Source organism: Fusarium subglutinans (genome assembly GCF_013396075.1).
Source record: "Fusarium subglutinans strain NRRL 66333 chromosome Unknown NRRL66333_c0000038, whole genome shotgun sequence".
In the NCBI taxonomy this organism is placed as follows: Eukaryota; Fungi; Ascomycota; class Sordariomycetes; order Hypocreales; family Nectriaceae; genus Fusarium; species Fusarium subglutinans.
In genome coordinates this window covers 85,423-106,210 of record NW_023502101.1, presented here as the reverse complement: position 1 = coordinate 106,210, position 20,788 = coordinate 85,423, and the positions used below count along the sequence as shown (strand labels likewise).

Below are 20,788 nucleotides of genomic sequence, written 5' to 3'. Positions count from 1 at the left end.
AAGACTTGTTGTTATTTAGGATCAAGGTCCTAAGTTTTATCACGTCCCCCTGCTTTCCTCACGATGGAACTCGCATTTGAGGACCGAAATCTGAACCCTTCCAAAAGGGACTTGTCGGACTTGGACTTGTATGCAAAGATTTGCAGCCTCTGTGGGTTTGAGCTCACTGTCAGAGATGAAATTGTGGAATGTAGGGTCATATATCACCCTGCTGGTCTTGGGCGCAACACTGACAGCGACAGGGGAGAAAGCCGTGGAGCTTGGAATAGACAAATGCCATGGCAGACGGTCCTATCCCATTGCATTGCATCATGAGTGTATTGAATACGCCAAATCTTTTGTTCTGGGTAATCTGCGAGACCTCGCTGGAGCTGCTGTCACTATCCGTGGGAGCTTCAATGAGCCGGAAGAAATGTGTGGTCCTCGTCGCCGCTGGTTGGAGAACACTGTCACACAGAACCTCTGTGTAGCCCTTGGTGGACGTCTACCCACCGAAATCTACAAAAATGTTGCTACCTACTGTATTCACGAACAGTCAATTCGATTCATTCATGAGAGATGGTCAAGGCAGGGTCGACCTCCAAGAGGTTTCATATCAGTTCCTATCCACAACCACACGACTCTATGGGTCCAATACACCCGTTTCGAAGGTATTCGATACATTCGATCATTGTCTTACGACTCGCAGGGCGGTGATGAGGAAATTCTGTTCAAAGGAAACACAAAGAAGCCTCTGAACATCTTCATCCGCCATAACCATCTGGGGGTCAACAAGCTTGTGATAACCGAAGGACAGGAAAGGCCTCAGAGCGAGGAAGCCCGCGAGTACTGGTGGACCTGCCATGCCCAACAAACCCACCCATTCCACTTCAAAGCGAGATTTGATGTAAGTATTGCCTTCTTTATAATTTGGGTGCAAACGTTCCTGACACGCCTGGGTCTAGGGTATCAAGATTCGAAACCTCGTTTGTGTCAAAACCCCAAATACTTTTCTCAACTTCGGTTGGAGTGGTTGCGAGATACGATGGGTTATACCCCCGTCGCCTGTGAAGTTTTCGCCGAAGATCCCGCTCCCTCATGGTATACCTTGGATCGATGTACAAAGTCTTTGCTGGAATAGGCCAGGGACGTCGGGTTATTCTTTTCAACTTCTTGGCGAATCTGTTTTGCAATGCAATTCCCACCACGACGATGGACCACCAGTACCTTACCACAAATACACGACAGATGATGCCAACGACCTCTTGTGCCTGCATTTTCCCATGAATCTCGACGAAAGAGTCTCTGAGCTCTGGGTCCGCCAATGTCCCGAGAGGAAGGACACTCTCATAGTAAGTTATCAACTTTGTTGAGAATCTATGCGGAAATGGCACTGCTAAACATCAGATGACACAGATTGTCACAGATCGTGGCCGCAGCTTCGTCCTCGGAACTCAGCAAGATGGCCCAGGTGCTACATACCATGTCATTGCCAAACTACCGCGAGATGAACCTTGCCTCATGTTCCACGCACATTCCTTCAGCCTCTCTTGGTTCCATTTCGATTCTGTATTTAGTTGGGAAAGGCCGCAAGCACGACAAATTCAACCTGCTTGGGAGACTGCCCCTGACATGACCATCGGCACTCACTACTCGTCAGCAAAACTAGATGGGGTTAGAGACATTACTCCGTGTATAAACAGAGCGCGTTTTGTTTGGGGAGACGACGAAATTATCCAGGGTCTTCTTTTGACCTACTATGACGATACTCGAACTTGTATCGGTGAGGTTCGGTGTGATAGCCTTGGGACACCCCAGAAAGTAACTTCTGATACTTTGTGGATACGATATGTCGAGTACGAGGAAGCCGGGACTCTCGATGAGAACACCCTCTGCTGCGACTGTGGAATAGAGTGGTTTGGGTTCTCTGAACCACTCCTAGGTTCTTTCTCCTCGCATAAAGACAAGGATGCTCGCACTGGTGAACAGGACTCTGACGAAGAACACTCTTCTCACCAAGGCGATTACTCTGCATCAGATGATAGTGAGGACGAAACAGACAACCATAACGAATATGACAGGTCTCCAACGTATTTGTCGCTGCCCATGAGGGGACGGCTCGATTGGTTCAAGGAGTCTGATGGCAGTGTATGTCTATTGTCGCATCACATGCGCAGTAGACCAGATGACGAGATGCTTCATGTACTGGCCGAAGATGCTGAAACAAATCTCGAGGCCCCATTTCCCAAGTCCTGTACCTTTCTGACTGGAAGAACTAGTAAGTCCAAGATGGTTGGTTGGTCTCGGCCACGAAAACTCATGGCATGCTAACTTGAGCCACCAACTAGCTCCGGAAAATCTTCGAGGGATGGAGAGTATTGACAGGGTTGCCAAAGGGTTCGACAACTATGCCATCTACGGGCTTTGAGGCCAAAATCGCGATTTTACCAGTTCCATAGCTGTTGGAACAATATCACAGGTCCTGTAGATAAAGGGGGAACAGGCTTGGCGTTTAAGGAAAATATGGCAACCATTCGTACAATGACGATTTAATGTCACACTTCATAAGGCCTCCTCAAGCAGAGGGCAACCCAATCCATCTCCAGAAAGACCTTCTTCCGGTCGGTCATTTAGCTAGCCAGCTGACCTATGAAGAGCTTCACTTTTAAAGAGGAAGAACACTACAGGTCTATAGATACATGGATTTAGCCCTAGCCAAAGAGTATTTGCAGCTTTTGAGCATTGCGTCGCTCAGATATTCAAGTGTCAGCGCCAGCGGGTGCCAAACGCGTGCCTTCAACACACGCGACTGTCCTTTCAATCGGCCTTGATCAGTCCCTGGCGCTTCTCTTTCTTTTTCGCTTCTTCGCTTCTCCTCTTCTCGTCAACACCAGTCGGAGGAGTTGGTTTCTTCCCACTTCCTGCTCAACCATTAGGCTTGGTATCTCACGCTCGGCTGTTTCTTTTCGCACACTCTGGTAAGTCTCTCATCTTATATTTACTCTTCAACATATGTTAGGTTTGGCACGATCACCTTTCTCCGTTCAGGACGGGGGTGAGAAGCTTGAAAGCGACGGCCAAGTTTTAAACAAAACTTTCACAAATTCCGAACGGCTTTAGAGCTTTCAGACTAATAATCTATAGATTTCATCGATAATTTCACGCCTCCTCTTTCTCTCAACCTTCGCTTGTCTTTGTGAGCATGATAGGCTCGCAAGCCTGACTTCATGATGGAACTCCAATTCACAGACCCGAACCTAGAGGCTGATGTCTATAATAATGCACATTACAGCGCCGAATCATGCGGCCTTTGCAGATTTGATTTCTCTGAGGGTGATGAGATCATTTCATGCAAGGATCGTCAGTCCGCCCGCCCATCTTCACTCTACACTTGTCCGCTAATACAGGTTATAGGCGAGAGGGTACCGAAGCTCAGGCGAGGCACCTACCGATTCTTAGGTAGGTATTTGGTACCTTATCATCTCGAATGTTTCGAGATTGTCGGTCGTCAGTCGTACCACAGCGTAGCTGCCGCCACCTGGCCTGGCATCGAGTATGAGGGGCCGCATCATCTGGCAGGCCGTCGCCGCCTCTGGCTAGAGAACACGTTTGCACAGAACCTTCTCCGGGCACTTCGCGCGCGCCTCTCTCAGGATATTTGCCAACAGATTGCCACCTACTTTCCTCGCGAACATGCCATGCAAGCCTTTCAACAACTGTGGTCAAAGGACCGTCCACGCCAACCAAGGAATATCTCAGTTCCCGTCCACTGCGGTGTGACATTATGGGCTCAGTATGTTCACTACGAAGGGAACCGATACATTGAGTCGTTTTCGCATGATTCGCGTGGTGGCGACGAGGAAGTTGTTCTTAAATGGGAACCGAAAGCCAAGAAGGTGCCTAATATATTCATCCGTCATAGTGGCCTGGGGGCCAGCAAGATTATCGTCACCGAGGGTAGTGAAGTTCCTGACGTAGAGCATGTTGAAGGGTACTAGTGGACCTCTCACGCTCAGCAAAGTGACATCTTCTACTTGAAAGCAAGATTTGATGCAAGTACCACCAGCATTACCACTCAACGGCGGAACTCAGCTAATATCTCTTGGCCTAGGGTATCAAGATTCGGTGCTTGAGTATTGTCAAGTCTCCAGACAGCCTTGTGGAGTTCCAGATCGGTGGCCCTTGTGAGATACGATGGGCTGTACCGGCCGCACCAGTCAAGCACTCGCCGAAAATCCCACTTTCGACTCATTTTGAATCCCAATTCGTACGGGCCTTCGATTGGAATAAGCCTGGAACAGTGGGTTATTCTTTCTTTGTGTTAGGGAGTGTCATTCTTCACATCAATTCGCACCAGGCTGGACCGCCAGCAGCCCCTGAGGAATACGATCGATTTGCGTACGACGGTGAGAGATACAGACGGCTCTATCTTGCCATGAGCCCTGGTGAGAGTGTCTCAGAGCTCTGGCTCCGTTCCGGCCGTATCAATCGCGCACTCATCGTAAGTTAATAGTCTCCCTTTTCAACTTGTGCGGCCTAGGCAGCCGCTGACCATTAGGCGGTTTAGGTCGTCACGAACTTTGGCCGCAGCCTCGTTGTTGGTACCGATCTCGTGCACCCCCATATGAAATACCATGTCATTGCCAGGCTGCGTGAAAACAAGCCCTGTCGCATGTTTTACGCAGAGACAATTGAATGTCACATCGCCTGGCTTCACTTCGATTCCGTATCCACATGGAGACACCCAGAAGAGCGTCAGATTCAACCTACCCAGGAAACTTGCGTTCACCGGGGCTATCGTACATCAGCAAGACTCCGCGATGTCAGAGAGGTTACGCCTTGTGTATTTCGGACTCCATTGTCCTTGAGCATGGGCGAAAAGATCACAGGTCTACTACTCTCTTACACTGACGGCAGTCGAAGCTCTGTTGGGAGAGTTCGCCCCGACAGACTGGGAACACCCAAGGCTGCGACTTCAGATACAATGTTCCTACAGTACCAAAGCAGATCTGGGGGATTTCCCGAGTCGGACGGACATCTACTGGAATCTGGACTAGACTGGTTCGGATTTTCAGAGCCACCATCAGGTGCTTCTTCCAATGAGGGAAGCGATAACGCCGATGGCGAATCTCACGAAATTAAATACAACTCCCAATCCGGAGACGACTCTGGTGAGGAAAGTGACTCAGACGAGCCTGTCATAAGTACAACCACCATTGCAGTACCTATGAGAGGACGCATTGACTGGATATTGAGAGATTCTGACGAAATCTACGCACTGTCGTATCACAAAAACAGTTCCCCAAAAGACACGATGCACCACGTCCTTGCAGAGGATGCTACTATGCCCAGACAGGAATCTGTCACTAAATCACTGACCGTACTGGTTGGGATTATTGGTGAGTGTGCTTGTACAAAACCATCTCACCTAACTATGGATATTATGGCTAACATGAGGTACAACTAGCTCCATTGTTTCTTACTCAAGCTTACGAAACAGCTGAAAGCACTGGCAACTATGACATCTTCGGGCTTTGAGATTTTGATTGAGATCGCAAAAGTTTGCCCTTTTGAAGACATGATGGGGACAGCATGAGGATTATGTATGACAAGGTAGCTCACGATATTCAGAGGAATGAGAAACAAGGATTCGTTATATGGTAGTTCAACCTAAATAAAGACCCAGTCACCTCGACCTCGAGATCATATTGAAGCCGTGTTCTTAGGCGTGGCTCATGAAGAAAAGGTATCGTGTCTCATGATTCTTCACTTTGTAACAACATCTACCTACCTCACGTCACTCACAGACCAGACGACTACCTAAACGTTTAATTAAATTGAGAAATATAATTAATGACCACTGGCATTTGAGATCGCAAAGATGCTCTTGAGATTCTTGTCTCTTCATTCCAGCTGATGAAGCTTTGCCATTCGCGTTACCCTAAACCGGTCCCCCCATTCCAAACCCTTACTAGCGTCATATCTTAACCCCCTGTTTTGGAGTTTCAACTCAACACCACGTCTCATCTTTCTCACAACACAAAGAACAAACATGACAACTTGCTCTCACTAATCTCATCGAATAATCCATTCCCGTGCTATGCTCGACCTATAATTGTCTCAACCCATATCTCCATCGGCCCGGTCCGCAATCTTCCCTAGTTCTATCACCCTTAAATCTCACATCTCATTCCTCACGATGCTCTCATCATTCACAACCAAGCTCGCCCTCAAAAAAGCAGGTATACCAAGCGATGTCTTCGACTTTTCGGAAAAGAAGCGCGAGCCAAATAAACTGCGCAAAAACCCACCAGCAGATCTCGATAATGAAACTGATTCAGGCTGGTCGTCTTGGATGTCTGTTCGGTCTCTGCCGCTTACTGTTCAGCCGTGGTTGACGCCTCCGCCTGCTGCTGTTGCCAAGGGTAGACTCCCGGGGATAGGAGATAAAGCACCCGTCGATAAGACGGGGAAGTTGAGGGTTGGTGGGGGCAAGAGAGTTCTGCTTGTGTTTTTACGCTGTGTTGGTTGTGCCTGTAAGTTACCATTCTCAAAATGTTGAGGTCAATGCTAATGATGCGCAGTTGCTCAAAAGACATTTATTAATCTTCGTACAATGGCGAATCGATATGGAGATGCATTAACATGCATAGCCGTATCCCACGCCTCAGAGCAAGCAACGCAAAAATGGGTGTCCCTCCTCGGCGGCGCATGGAGCGTTCGCGTCATAGTCGATGAAGAGAGAGCTATTTACGCAGCTTGGGGTTTAGGGACGAGTAGTATGTGGTATGTTCTTAATCCAACGACACAAGTTCAAGGATGGAAAGAGTCCGGATGCTTGGGAGAGAAAGTGGCTGGAGCGATACAGAGAAAGGAGACGAATGAGAAGAAACCAGTAAATACGAACAATGTGGACGATGAAGAAGATGATGGGCCTTTGACGACGATGGGAAACAAGTGGCAGGAAGCTGGTGCTTTTGCTATTGATGGAACTGGTACGGTGATTTGGGGTGGGAAAGCGGCGAGGGCAGATGATGTTATGGAGCTGGAAGATGGAGCGAGGATCCTGTTAGCCTGATATGAAGGAGCATAGATATCTTAAAAGAAATGTGAAACGAATCTGTTCTAACCGGCGATGTATCTATCAACGGGGACGCACAACAAGCTGCCCCGACACCTCCTCTTTCTCCCATTCTCTCCCAGCCCAGCTCTCCAGCAACATATCAATGCTCATATGCTGATTTACATTGGGCTGGTCGCTGACATTGATGAAGCATTTGCTATACAGAAAGTTCCAGTCTAATCGACCCCGCCAGAATATCCTCAACCAAGTCAGTCCTTCTTGTGAAGGGTTTCCACCATGGAAGGTTTGGCCAGTGGACGGAATCACTCTCATCAACTCAACGACCGCGCCGCTAGGGTGAAGCAGTCTAGCCCCTATCCACATCTCTCCGGCCGGATCAACCTCGATGCGTGGAAGGAGATGATCAAGACGGACTTGTCCTACCGACTCCCTCGAGCCATCAGAGTAAGTGAAGATGAGACCGACAATCCCAGTAGACCCTGGGATCCAAGTTTTGCACGGGATGACTTCAGTCACACCTCCAAGTCTAACCGACTTATTGAAGACCTGCTGGACACTCATCCTTGAGGACCATGTAGATGGGTCGTGGAAAGATGGAGGAGCTTCATTCTTGTCGTGGCGTTTGTCCTCACAGTCGAATGCAAGACAGTCGACGCCATCTCCCTGTGAACTGAACCAGAGACGAGAAGGTTGGGCGGCCAACAAGGCCACACGTTCGAAAATCGCATCTGGCGGGGTCATATTGGCGTTTGCTCCTAGAAAGAAAACGCGACTCTTGCTCGTCCGCAGCTAAGTTGCATCAGTATCCATTTACACGTTATCGTGTGTCGGGCCTTTATAACGTACCAGAAGTATATCGCGCCAGAACGCTGGCCTTCTCCTCAAGCGCCAGACTTCGACGATCCGCTCGTGCTTCTCGACTGGAAAATATAGCCACACTGCGCGCAGTCGGTCTCCCCGACCTTCACTGTAGAATGCAAAGTCCTCACCCTCACGATGACTATGCAGGTAAAGCAGGTCTTCGTCGAGCAGGCATGCTGAATAGCCAGTGATCTCAGGGCTTTCGCACTCCAAAGCCTTGAAGTAGTGTCGGCCACCGGTCCTGTCATCGAGGTTCAAGTACCAGATGGCTTCCAGATTTGGTGGTAGCAACGACCACCTTGCCAGCGGAGCTAGAACGTCTTCTTGAGATTTCACGACGTGCAAATCGCGCATTTTAAAGCCCTGCGCGGTTCGTCTTTGTCAATCCTCTACCTTTAGCTCAAATCGCGGGCCGACTCACATCACTGTACCATTTCAAAAAGCATCGCTGCGACTTGTTGGTGTTTTGGAAAGTCCACCAAATTCCCGGCTGTTCATAGTTGGAGCTTTGTGTCACATCAGTCTCACCAAAGGAGATTGCCCTGACTCCAAGGTGGTCTGAAGCGAAATAGACTCCGTCCGAGAGTTGCTGCGGCTCGGAGACCACCAAGAATGCGTCCCTGCCAGCCTTGTTTGACAGACCCTGAAGGTAGCGAGCATTTTCGAACGTGGCCGATATTCCCCAAATTGGTTTTGTTGGATCGACAATGAAGTGCAGATATCTGGCCCTTTTGCTAGAAAGGATATTCACTAAGTTTGGTGCAAGAATCAAGTCTCTCACGCCTATTCGAGCCTGTTCCTGAAGATCGCCCAATGTGATATCTTCATTCTCCCCAGAAATATCAAGGCAGCGCTGTCGAAGAACCAGCATTCTTTCCCGTTTTCGGGAATCCGAGGGTGGAAAATCATGGTGTAGGAGGTTCAATACAACGTTCTTGTCAAAAGAAGGGAATCTTCTCGCGCAGTCTAGGTGTGCAGCAAGAACAAAGGCTCTGGTTCTCCCCCACTGGCGTGGTGAAATATACTGTGGGCTTTCAGGATTGAAGACCAATGTTTCGTAGTCGAACTCAACCGTCGCCGGCGCCCTAGAACCCGCTGTAGTGACAAGTCAGCATTTGGATAACTCGGAATAACAGAACTAAGTGAAAAGACGGACATTCAGGAGGATAGACAGATCTTATTGCTCTGTCCCCATCGCAAAAGTCAAAAAGGCAAAGACAGCAAAACGGCATCCAATGGAAACTCTGCCCTTCCTCCATCGTGTATCAATGGAAAGTGTATGGAGACTTGTATTAAGTAAGAGCCACTTCCTCAGTATACTGAGGTTATAGGTGACACCACCAGTTGCATGTCCAACCTTGGACTTTTAAGTCAAGCTTCATCTCAGCTAAGGTATGCAACACTCTCGAAGAACACCGTTTCCCACAGTTCCAGTGGTTCAAGCATGCCGACAAAGGAAGGAGGCATCAAGTGGAAGCTAGAGATGGACATTGCTTTCTGATCTAATGTGCCTGCCCGTTCTATGCACTTGAGCGCGGTTTGATGGCGTGTCAAGCAAGACCCGCGACGTTTGTATTGGCAAGAGAGCAGCATGGCAATCATTCCAACCAATGGCAATCAATTTTGCAGACGGAAACCAGCATTGGATTCCCGCACAAACCCTGGCCTATTTGATGGCTTTGTGATGAAACGCTTTTGACCGCTGTAGCGAACGGCAGCGAGCCGGAAATGTGGCCTCTGGGATGTTTTGGGGTGTCCTTTGCGCATTGTGACTGGTTGTACGGTTGCACAGAGCAGTGCCTCTTTTTCTTCCCTCGTCGACCGCTTGGTCGTTCAAGACGGATCACAAATGACGTCGATGGGAGAATTGCAGGCATCGATTTTGTGGGCGTTTGGCCCTCGTGATGGTCAATAAATGAGCAGTCATCCGATACTGTCGGATAGACTAAGAAGCCATCATGTATTGGAGTTGGCACCCGCTTGGCTGCGGCGCATCTGATGTGAGAGCCAGGTACCGTACGCTCATGCTTGTTGCAGTGAAGTAATATTCTGGACCAAATATCGAGATGATGATATCGTGAGAGTCAAAGTGGGGAAACAAGAGAAGAAGACCTTGATCATGCTTGAAAAGGTAAGATAAGCGGGGGTCCGATTGTTTACCTCAGCCAGCCGCTGCTTCAACACCATCCATCGAAAGAGTAATTAAGTTTGAATGGCTTGCAACTTGCCAGCAATTTGCGACTTTTACAGCCACCTCTCGTCAGCTTGAAGTCAGCTCCCGGCCCCAGCAAAGTCATGGCACGACGTTTGACTGGTCACAGGGAGACACACTGTGCTTCAGCTTTGAAGGAAACGACCGACTAGGTAACTCTGAGCAACCCGGACTCTAAATAAACCTCAAAAAGGTGTGGTCGTACTTGTAGCGGTAATAGTTGCTTGTAAAGTGTGTGCGCCATAGTCAACAGAAGACACGAGCTGAAAAGACATGGCTGAAGTCAAACTACATACAAAACAAATAAACACTTGTAACATGGCGAACGGCGGAGAGAGGTAAAGTTCCAGACCTCCCCTGTCCCTTGGTGTGGCTTGAGGCCGGTGGATGATCTCCCGAGACCAAGACGTGTCCAGTGCTGACCTGACTTGGCCTGAGTGAGAACAGGAATGATACATAGATACGCACGGGGAAATCGTACAGACGTGCCGTATCGCAGGTGATACGAAGAAATGGATATACTACGTAATCAACAGATCGCCGAGAGTAAGATTGGCCAAGACAACCCGCAAGGGATGAGCTTAACTCGATATGTATCTCTCCAGGCAATTATTGCGCGTTGAGGCTGATCTTGTTCCTGAGATTAGCACAAAAGGGATACGCTAAGTTCAAGGAGAGTTATTTGGTGGCCCAGAAGGGAGACTCAAAGGTATGGCAGTGGCGCAGAAATATCGGTTTGAGAGAGTAAGAGGCTGATTTTTGGTGAGACATGTTGGGGAATTCAATGCCGCCTAGAGCTGATCGAGATGCTAAGTAAAGATACGAGTGAGGCGTATCCTCTGCAAAAAGATAGCTTAATCTGTCCTACCGTCGAGAACAAGAGGGTGTCTCGGCATTCTGAGATTGGGTTGTTGGCTGGGCGAAACAGGCACTAGACTCTTGAGGTTCTGCTTCATATCTTGTTGATTTCTGGTATTTTGCAGAATTCGATTCAATAGTTTGGTGGAGTCTCTTAGCCTTTGCACAAAGCATGACGAGAGGCGGAGAGCGAGCTGTTTGTATGTATGTTAAGGTCTCTCCAAAGCTTAGAGCACGCCTTGTACCTGTCCGTTCATGTGTGTTGGCAACCCAAGGGATAACTAGAGTTCGGAGGCAAACACACGGGCCGTCGTTGGGCGTGTTCACCGAATATTCCCGTATTAGCCGATGTTGCCATTGATGATTGATCAAAGTTGATCAAGTCGTGTTATGTTGGTTAAAGGTGGATAATTGCTTCAGGTTGATTTGATATATCACGATTGGGTGTGATGTGTATAAACGGGGTTGAAGCGAGAGCCAACAAACGCCACATGAACATTACGTTCATTCTGTCAATGACTTTTGTCAGAATCCAAAAAGGTTCTTACTGATTGTCAAGCTTGCCAAAGAGAGATGGATATCGTATCTCAGTGCAAATATCTCGATGCTAGGCATGTCCATGTCTACAAATGCATCAAAAAGGGAGGACGGTCTCCTCCACACACATGCCGACATCATTACAGTCGCAGATTAGTTAGCTTTACCTGCATCTTCCCCACACAAACACAGCATCTTCCATTTGAGGCTGCATCTCAGCAGCAGGGCAGGCAGGGCAGGCAGGGCAAGCAAGGCACCATATCCGTACCCGCCACGGACATATCCGGCCGTGAATGTGTGTCCATTTACACTTCACTTCAGGTTTGTTACGACGTTGGGTTATTTTTGCCATCAATGATCACCTTTGTGGTGCCCAAATCCAGAATTCCCATCCCACAAAGGGGTCCTGAGTTTGAGGGGAATTGGAGGACCGACCCCTCGGCGTCCAGAACCCGCCCTTTCAGGAACGAGAAGCTCTGATGAGTGGTGACTTTATGACAAAGTATCATCTGATATTAAGTTGTGTGCGATGCAACCTTTATGGTCGGTAGCGGCACAACAATCTGCAAGCCTGGGCATGGCATGGCATGGATGCATCACAAGCGGCCAGGAGTCACCAGCCGGGGATAGATCCAGGGCTAGGACAAGTGGATACAGCCCGTACAGCGGCAGGGGTGGACTCCATAGCAAGAATCAGGGTCCCTGCTCGATATCCTCCCCTGTAGATACTGACACAGCGCTAGCCAGGAGGTGCCATGAGTGCGAAGCAGCTGTAAATCCGACAAGTTAACGACGCACGCAAGTACGCTGTCTACAGGTTGTGTCGTACAGCGTGCCGTCAATGGGTGCGGCTAATGTGATGTGATGTGATCTGGGAGAGGCAATCTTTGGGCCCAACGTTTAATTGCCGTCGACTCTTTGTTAGTGGAGGCCAAAACAGTCAGCAATATCGGTAAATCGCACGGTATATCGAAATAAGATACTCTCGCGTCCTATGGGTTGGAATTATTCCATCCAGAAGTACTCCGTAGAAGCCAGACCAGACCAGGGCAGGGCAGGGCTATTTAATTCCATTAGGTTCACTGCTAATAACTAAAGATATTGCGGAGGCTTGCTGCCACGCGCTGGGCGTTAGCTTGGTGGAGATCTCTCTCTCTCTCTTCTGATGGATATCATTTTGTATGGTGAGTTGACCCTGAGACTCGCCCCGTTCTGCGCCCTGGGCTGTTACTGTCAAAGTCACCCGCCGCATGCCAAATATTCCCATCCCTCCAGTCTACTGAAAAACATTGACCCTTTTGTGATCTTTGCTTGCAGTTGACGCTGCAGAGGCTGCTCTATTATCCCCGCTCTCTCTCAAGGTTACAAAGGCCTACTCGCTGTGGCGGACGGTGAGCTGTCGGGCTAATTGGCGTTGACGGCGGGCCAGCTGGAGAAACACTGTACTCAGCACTGTGATTGCCTAAAGAGTGCAGTGAATCTCAAGTAGCAGCCGTAAAGGTTAGTTCGTAAATACACCTCGATAGATCGTCCAAAGTGGTGAGGACGAGAGTGTAAATAGGGCTTAGGTCAGCTCATTCTTGAATAAGTCCATTTACCTGCAGGTGAGCTTATGCTCTCGGAGGTGTGGACTATTTACAGTACAGCTGCACATTGGAATAATACCCGAGTCCCGGGTACAGTGCGACCTGTATCTTACACCCTCACCTCAGATCCCCTGGGTACCTGGTGCACTAACTAAAACTCCCCGTGTGCCCTGTAGTAGGCCTGTGCTGTGTCTAGGTCCCCAATAACAACGACTACCGTAACGAGGTATCGTTAGGTCAGGTCCCCCCTCAGATCAGAAGGACCACCTCAGTTGGGCTCGGTTGATTCTCAGTTTCTCAATGTCTAGGTCTCTCTCTCTCTCTCGCCTTTTTTGTCTCGATTGATTGATTTGATCTCTCTCCCTCAGACTAAAACTTAAACTAAACCAAACGGGCTCTCCATGTCCATGCCCATGTCCCATGTCTATCCCACTAGACGCCATCTCTTGTCATTCCCATACACATCCGCATTTTCCAATCTTGCTTTGTCTCTGTTTTCTTTCTTCATAATTCTCTCTACTATCAACTCTACTACGCTTCTTGTCCTCTGAGCTGCTCTGGTACTGTTCTGTTCTGCCATACCCGATCCCTTTTCTACGCCCAGATCCAATACAGCGAGCACCGTCGTTTCGCCCTCGCCCCCCGACGAGACAAGTCGAGGTGAACCGGCGTCCCTCGCACCGAGCGGCCCCCTTTTGGCAAAGAGCCCCCCCACAGGCACAAGCACAAGCGTCTCCGACACGTCCATAGTTCACTCACTGTCCACTGTACTGTTCACCATCTCTCGAATCCTACATTTCCATCATTATCCCGCGCCCCGGGAAATTGTTGTTATACCGACTGCAACTGCAATTCCTCACCTTTCTCGACTCGCACTCGCACTCGTCGCCCCTTTCTGTGTTCGCCATTGCCTTTCGGTCGTATACGCTATCGTTTCGCTTCGTTTTACAGTACTTTCTTGCTCCGTACAACTTCGCATTTCCACGGCCTCGTTCGCTATTCCCACCCAGGAACAGCGCCTCAGCGACCAGATTGAGATTCGCCCCCTGGCTTTCACCATAGACTTTGTTCGGCATTGGATCGCATGCTGAGATCTCGAGACCCTCTCTAGCGCTCAGAATCGCAACGACGTTTTCCTACTGCTCCATTTTCCATATTCCACAGCTTTCGCCGCCACCGAGCAAAGAGAGATCCCCACGAGCCCAGACGCACCCAAACGTCGTCACGCATACTGCCGTCAGTCCCCGCAATCACTTGAACCGTCCCGGGGCTCGCTCGCTGCTCCATATGGACGCCCAGACCACAACGGCCGAACCGCAACATCCTTATCCTTCCAGTCCTTGGACTTCTTCCTCGACGATATCATCGAGCACACCGAATCCGACGACACCATCGGCGACGAGTACTCACAGCGCTTCCGCCGTCGAGGGCTCCTTCTTCCCCGACCCGTCCGCCACACAATTCCATTCTCACCTCGATCTCCTCCCCTTTCTCCTCCCACAACAGTCCAACATCTACCACGCTCAACTCCTCCACTACAATAAGCTCATCTCCCCATCCCGCGGCGGCGGCCTGCAGACACCGCCACTCCCCCCCGTCATCTCTGCTCCTCATATCCAGTCAGCGCCTCGGTCGCGATCTTCTAGCAAGGTGTCGCTAAGAGACGCCTCCGGTAAGGGGAGCACAGCTGGAGGCCATGGGAGTAGGTCACATCAAAATTTAGACAAGAGTCGATCGGTTGCCGCCTCCAAGGAGGTTCCGTCCAAAATGTCTTCAAAGCAGGCCGCCGACTCATCGAGGCATTTACCCCGACGGTCCGCACCTTCGGCTCAGTCCCACTCTAGTTCAGTGCCCTCGACGCCTCACCAGCACGCTCGTCAATTTTCTGAAGACCGCGAGCCGTCGCCCACGGGGACAAATAACCATTCCCCACGATCAGCTTATTCTGAGACACATAGCACGTTATCCTCGCTTCAGCCTTTACCGCCGCGAATATCGAGTTGCAAATACGAGACTGCTCAAATAAATTCTCGGAGGAGAATACCGTATTCGGTCGGCAATGACCGTCTGGAAAAGCTGGACTTGAGGACGGTCAAGAGCAAGTTGACCGAGGATGAGGAGCGAAAGTTAGCGACAGATATGAGAGAGGTCTACGACCGATTACTCCCCACCGCTGCTGTCGAGGAGAATCGCAAAAAATTAGTCTCGAAGCTCGAAAAGACTTTCAACGACGAATGGCCAGGCCACGATATCCGCGTGAATCTTTTTGGGTCTTCCGGGAATCTTCTTTGTTCGGATGATTCTGATGGTACGTCCACACCCTCAATCTGCATGATTTACAGACTAACCCTATCTAGTGGACATTTGCATCACAACCGCATGGCGCGAATTGGAGGATGTCTGCATGATCGCCAACCTCCTAGCAAAGAGTATGTATGTTTCCTCAACTCACCAACGACACGCTGACATCAACAGGGGGGATGGAGAAGGTTGTCTGTATTTCAGCCGCCAAAGTGCCCATCGTCAAGATCTGGGATCCTGAACTGGGCCTTGCCTGCGATATGAATGTCAACAATACCCTTGCGCTCGAAAATACACGCATGGTTCGAACATATATCGACATTGACCCGAGAGTTCGAGAGCTTGCAATGATTATAAAATATTGGACACGGAGGAGAATAGTGAATGATGCCGGTATGTTGTTTTGCCACCCCTTTGAACTTGTCTAACGGTTTGATAGCGTTTGGTGGCACATTGAGTTCCTACACATGGATCTGCCTAATTATTGCGTTCCTGCAGCTTCGCAGCCCTCCCGTTCTTCCTGCATTGCATCAGTCGCCACATAAGTTACCCAAAGCCGACGGTACCACCCCCGACTTCGCGGACGATATTGACAAACTGGCTGGTTATGGAAAGAAGAACAAGTCATCTACTGCGGAACTTTTGTTTCAGTTTTTTCGCTTCTACGCTCATGAGTTTGATTACGATAAGCACGTTCTCTCAGTGCGGCAGGGCAAACTGATCACGAAGCACGAAAAGAAGTGGCATTATGCGATCAACAACCAGCTCTGTGTGGAAGAGCCATTCAATACTTCTCGTAACCTCGGAAACACCGCTGATGACTATTCTTTTCGCGGTTTACATATGGAGTTACGTCGAGCATTTGACCTGATTTCGGTGGCAAACTTCGAGGAGGCATGCGAGCAATATGTGTTCCCTAAAGAGGAGGAAAGAGTATGGTCTCGACCGGCGCCGCAACCTCGACCTGCTCTGCTTAGGAGCTCCTCGCAGACACATTCAGGCCGAGGAGGTCGTGGAAACCACCGTGGCGGAAGACATAACAATAATTACCGAGGCGGAAATTCGAATCGGCGTGCATCCGCAGGTGTTCCACAGTTCGACGCCAACAACAACAATATGTTTATGCAGCCGGTCAACATGGCACAGGATCTACAGTGGTACCAAAACCAACAGTTCCAGTTTCAGTACGCACAGCAGGATCTCATGACTCAAATGGCGTTGCACCAGGAGAACATGCGACTCTTGTATGCCAGTCAATCACCAGCATTTATGCAGCATCAAGCCCAGGCCCAGGCTCAGGCTCAGGCCCAAGCTCAAGCGATGGGTCAACAGCAGCAACAACAGAGGATGTCTACAAGTACAGGCTCCGGCCAGCAGCAGCCTCAACAGACATCAGATCGCTCCAGGACAAATTCATTTGATAATCCGCCGCTCAGCGCTCCTCTTCGACCGGACTTGTATGCTCTATATGGAATGACTTTGGGCACGCCCTTTTTCCCTCAAGCGGGCGCAAATTATGGAACGTATCCCTCGTCTCCTGCTAGTACCTCGGGAGCTACCCAAGACTTTCGTCGCCCGCTTCAGCGAAATGGTATAAGTAATGAAACAGGTGTCCAAGGATCCAATAGTGCTCTTCGTTCACATTCGCAGCCCGCATCTCGATCTCCATCTACAGCACAAGCAGCTCCTGGTTATTTCGGTGCCCAGTCCTACAATGGTCCAAGCCATTCTCGAGGTGTCAACGGCAACCCAATTCCAAGCTTCATGTCTGATGATACAGAGTTCGACGAGACCCCCAAGGCACACACGGACTCCCCACAATCGGAAGAGGGTAAATACTCTGTGTATTTGTCGGAAAGCCCAAGTCCCAGCAAGCAGCCTCAGCCACAGACTGTGACGAATGGCCTTGCTTTTGGGGATGTCTCCGGTCAGAGCCCAGGGCGACGACGACTCTCGACAGATCAACTTCCTCAGACAATTCTCGACCGCCGAATGAAGAGGACATCCCGATCGCCTTCGCCGTTAGGCCATGCACGAAATTTCTCATCCAATGCATCATCGGCACCTTTGGCACAGGGACCTTTCCCTGGGGGTCAAAACAAGAACCTTTCGCGCCCATTAGTTGTTAATGGATCTAGCCTCAAGACAAGCGTGACCCAAAGCCCACGCCAACCACCTTCGGGAACAGGTAGCACTACATCGGATGAGTCGACCAGCCTTGAGAACCCCTTGCAGATTCACGGCTCAAATGGTGTTCCCAGCTTTCCTGTTGATGGACCCATCATGCCGCAGGCTGTACCTGAAGGAGCTATGAACCAACAAGGTGCCTACAATTCAGTTCCCGTAGTGGCCAATAGTTCCGCTGCGCCAATGATGGCTGCAGCTCCATCCACGGCAGACGATCCATCATTCCGCGACCGTATTGCGATGATGAGCGCTTACTACATGGCAAGTCCTCACATAGTACAGGACCCGATGGTGGCAGCAAACTCTCGGTTATCCCCTTCGACACGCCAGCGCCTGATGTCGCGTCAGCAGAATGGCATGATTGCTCCTCTTGATCTTGCCATTGCTGAGAACCGTATCAACAGACCACCAGTTGGTCAAGATTTTGCTCATCTTTCACCAGTTTACGAGAATCGCACTCCTTCTCCCACGGTCCTTCGAAAGGATGGACCTTGGAAGTCAGAGAAGCAGAACAGTCCTAAAACAGGACGAGGAGATGGACCAAAGTCCAGCCAGAAAACCGAAGAGCGAGCTCAAGAGCCTCAGGAGGGTACAAAATCTCAGAAGAATCAGAAGTCGGGTTCTCAAAAGGTCAATGGAGCCCGAGAAAACGGCCACGTTCGTGGAGCTAGAAGTGAAACCGACGGTGGTTGGCAAAAAGCAGGCAAAGGAAAGAAGAAGGGCGCCAACAACAACAACGGACAACAAGGAAATGGCGAGCAGCCCCCCAAGCACGAGTCAGAACGAAAGGGTGGTTAACCGACATTCTCGATCTGAGAAGTGACGAGACATGTCGACAGTCCCCTTGATGAGGCTCCTTGGGGATAAGCCTGTAAAGCAGGACCTTGATCTTGACCGGCAGTTTGTCATTTTGGATAAGGCAACTTGCAATGTTGACACGCAATCAACGATTCACGATGACTTGAAAAGCCTAAAAGCATGAGGGGGAAAGCTGGCACATTGGAGATTGTTCTGGATGGCTTCCAGATATTGACATATGTAGCAAGAGTGTACGATTGATGTCCAACGGTGTTACTCATATCATTTATAACGCAGCGGTCTGCGGACTTGACATACAGATTGGCAATGTCGGGAAGCGGCATGGAAGAGCAGAAGGACAACAAAGCCGGATCCGCTGGCTAGATGAGGATGAGAGTGAAGATGGATGGATGGTTGGGTTGGCTGGTCGGTCGGTTGGTTGATTGCAAGCACACATGGAAACGAAGAGGCGTTGGCGTCTTTCTACACATGGCCGGTTGGGAGGAGGCGTTTTATATACACAGCTGCAATTGCATTTAAGACAAGTCCATCTTAGGGGGGGCAGGACAGCGGTTCATATCCTTACAGGCTGCATGGGCAAAGAAGGGTCAAGCGGTTTTTTTTAGATGGTTGTCAGTAAAAAGCATGGGCAGATGTAACGAAGCACAGAAAAGAGATAAATGAAAGTTTTAATGCATATTAGTTTCTTGAATTGCGAAGACTGGCCCATACTCTGCAGATCAAACCAAAGGGTACTGATGATGAAGCATTTGCCATCCCCGCGGTCTCCACTCGGAGCTCCGCGGTGATGATCTCCGGATCAGATAATAACTCGGACTCCTCTACGATTTCTCGCCCTTTCGTTCCGTATAGCCGCCTAAAATCGGTGGGGATGATGCCGAAGTTCCGTCAATCTAAGACGCAAAGCACGATTACATGATGTATTATCCAATATCCTGCAGCTTCTCGCGCGGTAATTTTGTTGACTCCCGAGAGCTTATCAATAGAGGGGTTTCATTACTAAGGGCTATGGTTGTCTTTGAGAGGCTGAAATAGCGCTGACACATTGGTTCCGTTAGTTGCCGTTTGATAGATCCGGTGTGTAAGTTGAAGTATAAAGACGTCGGTATGATTCCACTTCAAGGTCATTGTGTTCCTCACACTTGTTCTCATACCTCAGACTCTGTTTTGATCATAGGAGAGTTTTGTTTGTTCACGCACACACTATCACAATGAGCATGCTTTCAGCTGAAGTCACGGAATGGGGTCAACCTCCCAAGTCCATCAAAGTCCTCCCTCCTGCAGCTCCAGTTCAAGGCAACGAGACTGAGATCAAAGTCCTCGCTGCAGGTCTTCACCAGCTCGTCCGCACACGGGCAGCGGGTAAACACTACACTGCTACTGAACTCCCCCACGTTCCCGGCGTCGACGGCGTCGGCATTGATGTCTCAACCGGCAAGAAAGTCTACTTTTCTCTCCTCGGTACAAAGCAGGGCAGTTACGCCGAGATCGTCAATGCGCCAACTCACAACATCGTTGAGCTTCCCGAGGGTGTAGACCCTGTTGTTGCAGCTGCTATGGTCAACCCCGTCATGGCGAGCTGGATGGCGCTGCGGAAGCGTGTTGATTGGACTGGAAAGGAGGGCAAACCTTACAAGGTCTTCATCAACGGCGTCACCAGCGCCAGTGGAAAGATCGCTATCAAAGTAGCTCGTCACCTCGGCGCTACGACCATCGTAGGAGCAGCCCGCAATAAAGACGCGTTGTCAAAGCTCGATCTCGACGCCAGCGTTGTTCTTCAAGAACCCAACGCCACAGACTTCTCCGCCGCAGCAGACGCAGACATTGTTCTCGACTTCCTCTACGGACCGTGGCCGAATGCGTTCTTGCTGAGTCCCAGCACAGCTAGTGCCAAGAACCCTATTACGTGGATCAACATTGGGTCTATGGCGGGTGATATGGGCGATATCTCGGCGATGGGGCTGAGGAGGAGAGATGTCACGGTGCGGGGCTCGGGGCCGGGAGCGTGGGATCCGAGGGAGCTCGGGGTTGAGACGGAAGGAATGTTGAAGGTTCTCGTGGGATTGGGAGATGAGGGGTTGAAGAAGTATAGAATTGAGGATGTTGAGGAGGGTTGGGGTGATAAGGGGAGGGATCGAGTTGTTTTTGTGTTTGGTGAGAAGGCTTGAGGGGGAGTGGGTGAGTGTAGGGTGAGGAGGAAGATAATGAGATTCTATGAACGACAATGACATCAATTGACTTTTACCATTGATAAATTGCAATCTCTTTTGAGAATTTATTGTTCGAAAATCGCATCAAAACTATGCATACTGGCATAATATGTAGGTAGTTAATGTAGAAAGCAAGATCGAATGCCTCAGTCCG

At 49.8% G+C, this 20,788-nt stretch overlaps 6 protein-coding genes across 6 annotated transcripts; 5 read left to right on the top strand and 1 right to left on the bottom strand.

The window, feature by feature from the left end:
• Positions 1-63: 63 nt before the first annotated feature.
• On the top strand, positions 64-2,407 carry FSUBG_4223 (uncharacterized protein; the record flags this gene model as incomplete). The annotated part of the gene is made up of 6 exons (XM_036682190.1): positions 64-190; positions 243-886; positions 945-1,331; positions 1,387-1,634; positions 1,683-2,257; positions 2,328-2,407. 6 exons carry the CDS (start codon positions 64-66, stop codon positions 2,405-2,407), a joined length of 2,061 nt encoding a protein of 686 aa, XP_036540236.1.
• An 802-nt stretch (positions 2,408-3,209) lies between these two features.
• On the top strand, positions 3,210-5,517 carry FSUBG_4222 (uncharacterized protein; the record flags this gene model as incomplete). Its single annotated transcript, XM_036682189.1, has 5 exons — positions 3,210-3,339; positions 3,394-3,953; positions 4,091-4,480; positions 4,547-5,378; positions 5,447-5,517. 5 exons carry the CDS (start codon positions 3,210-3,212, stop codon positions 5,515-5,517), a joined length of 1,983 nt encoding a protein of 660 aa, XP_036540235.1.
• A 661-nt stretch (positions 5,518-6,178) lies between these two features.
• FSUBG_4221 (tsa antioxidant enzyme) lies at positions 6,179-7,057 on the top strand (the record flags this gene model as incomplete). The annotated part of the gene is made up of 2 exons (XM_036682188.1): positions 6,179-6,515; positions 6,564-7,057. 2 exons carry the CDS (start codon positions 6,179-6,181, stop codon positions 7,055-7,057), a joined length of 831 nt encoding a protein of 276 aa, XP_036540234.1.
• Positions 7,058-7,123: 66 nt separating this feature from the next.
• FSUBG_4220 (uncharacterized protein) lies at positions 7,124-9,691 on the bottom strand (the record flags this gene model as incomplete). The annotated part of the gene is made up of 4 exons (XM_036682187.1): positions 7,124-7,852; positions 7,910-8,287; positions 8,346-9,009; positions 9,585-9,691. The coding sequence occupies 4 exons, from the start codon at positions 9,689-9,691 to the stop codon at positions 7,124-7,126; spliced, it is 1,878 nt and encodes a 625-aa protein (XP_036540233.1).
• Positions 9,692-14,404: 4,713 nt separating this feature from the next.
• On the top strand, positions 14,405-18,403 carry FSUBG_4219 (polynucleotide adenylyltransferase; the record flags this gene model as incomplete). Its single annotated transcript, XM_036682185.1, has 5 exons — positions 14,405-14,789; positions 14,841-15,425; positions 15,475-15,546; positions 15,593-15,811; positions 15,858-18,403. 5 exons carry the CDS (start codon positions 14,405-14,407, stop codon positions 18,401-18,403), a joined length of 3,807 nt encoding a protein of 1,268 aa, XP_036540232.1.
• Positions 18,404-19,635: 1,232 nt separating this feature from the next.
• On the top strand, positions 19,636-20,592 carry FSUBG_4218 (indc11; the record flags this gene model as incomplete). The annotated part of the gene is made up of 1 exon (XM_036682184.1): positions 19,636-20,592. One exon carries the CDS (start codon positions 19,636-19,638, stop codon positions 20,590-20,592), a length of 957 nt encoding a protein of 318 aa, XP_036540231.1.
• Between the last annotated feature and the right edge of the window lie 196 nt (positions 20,593-20,788).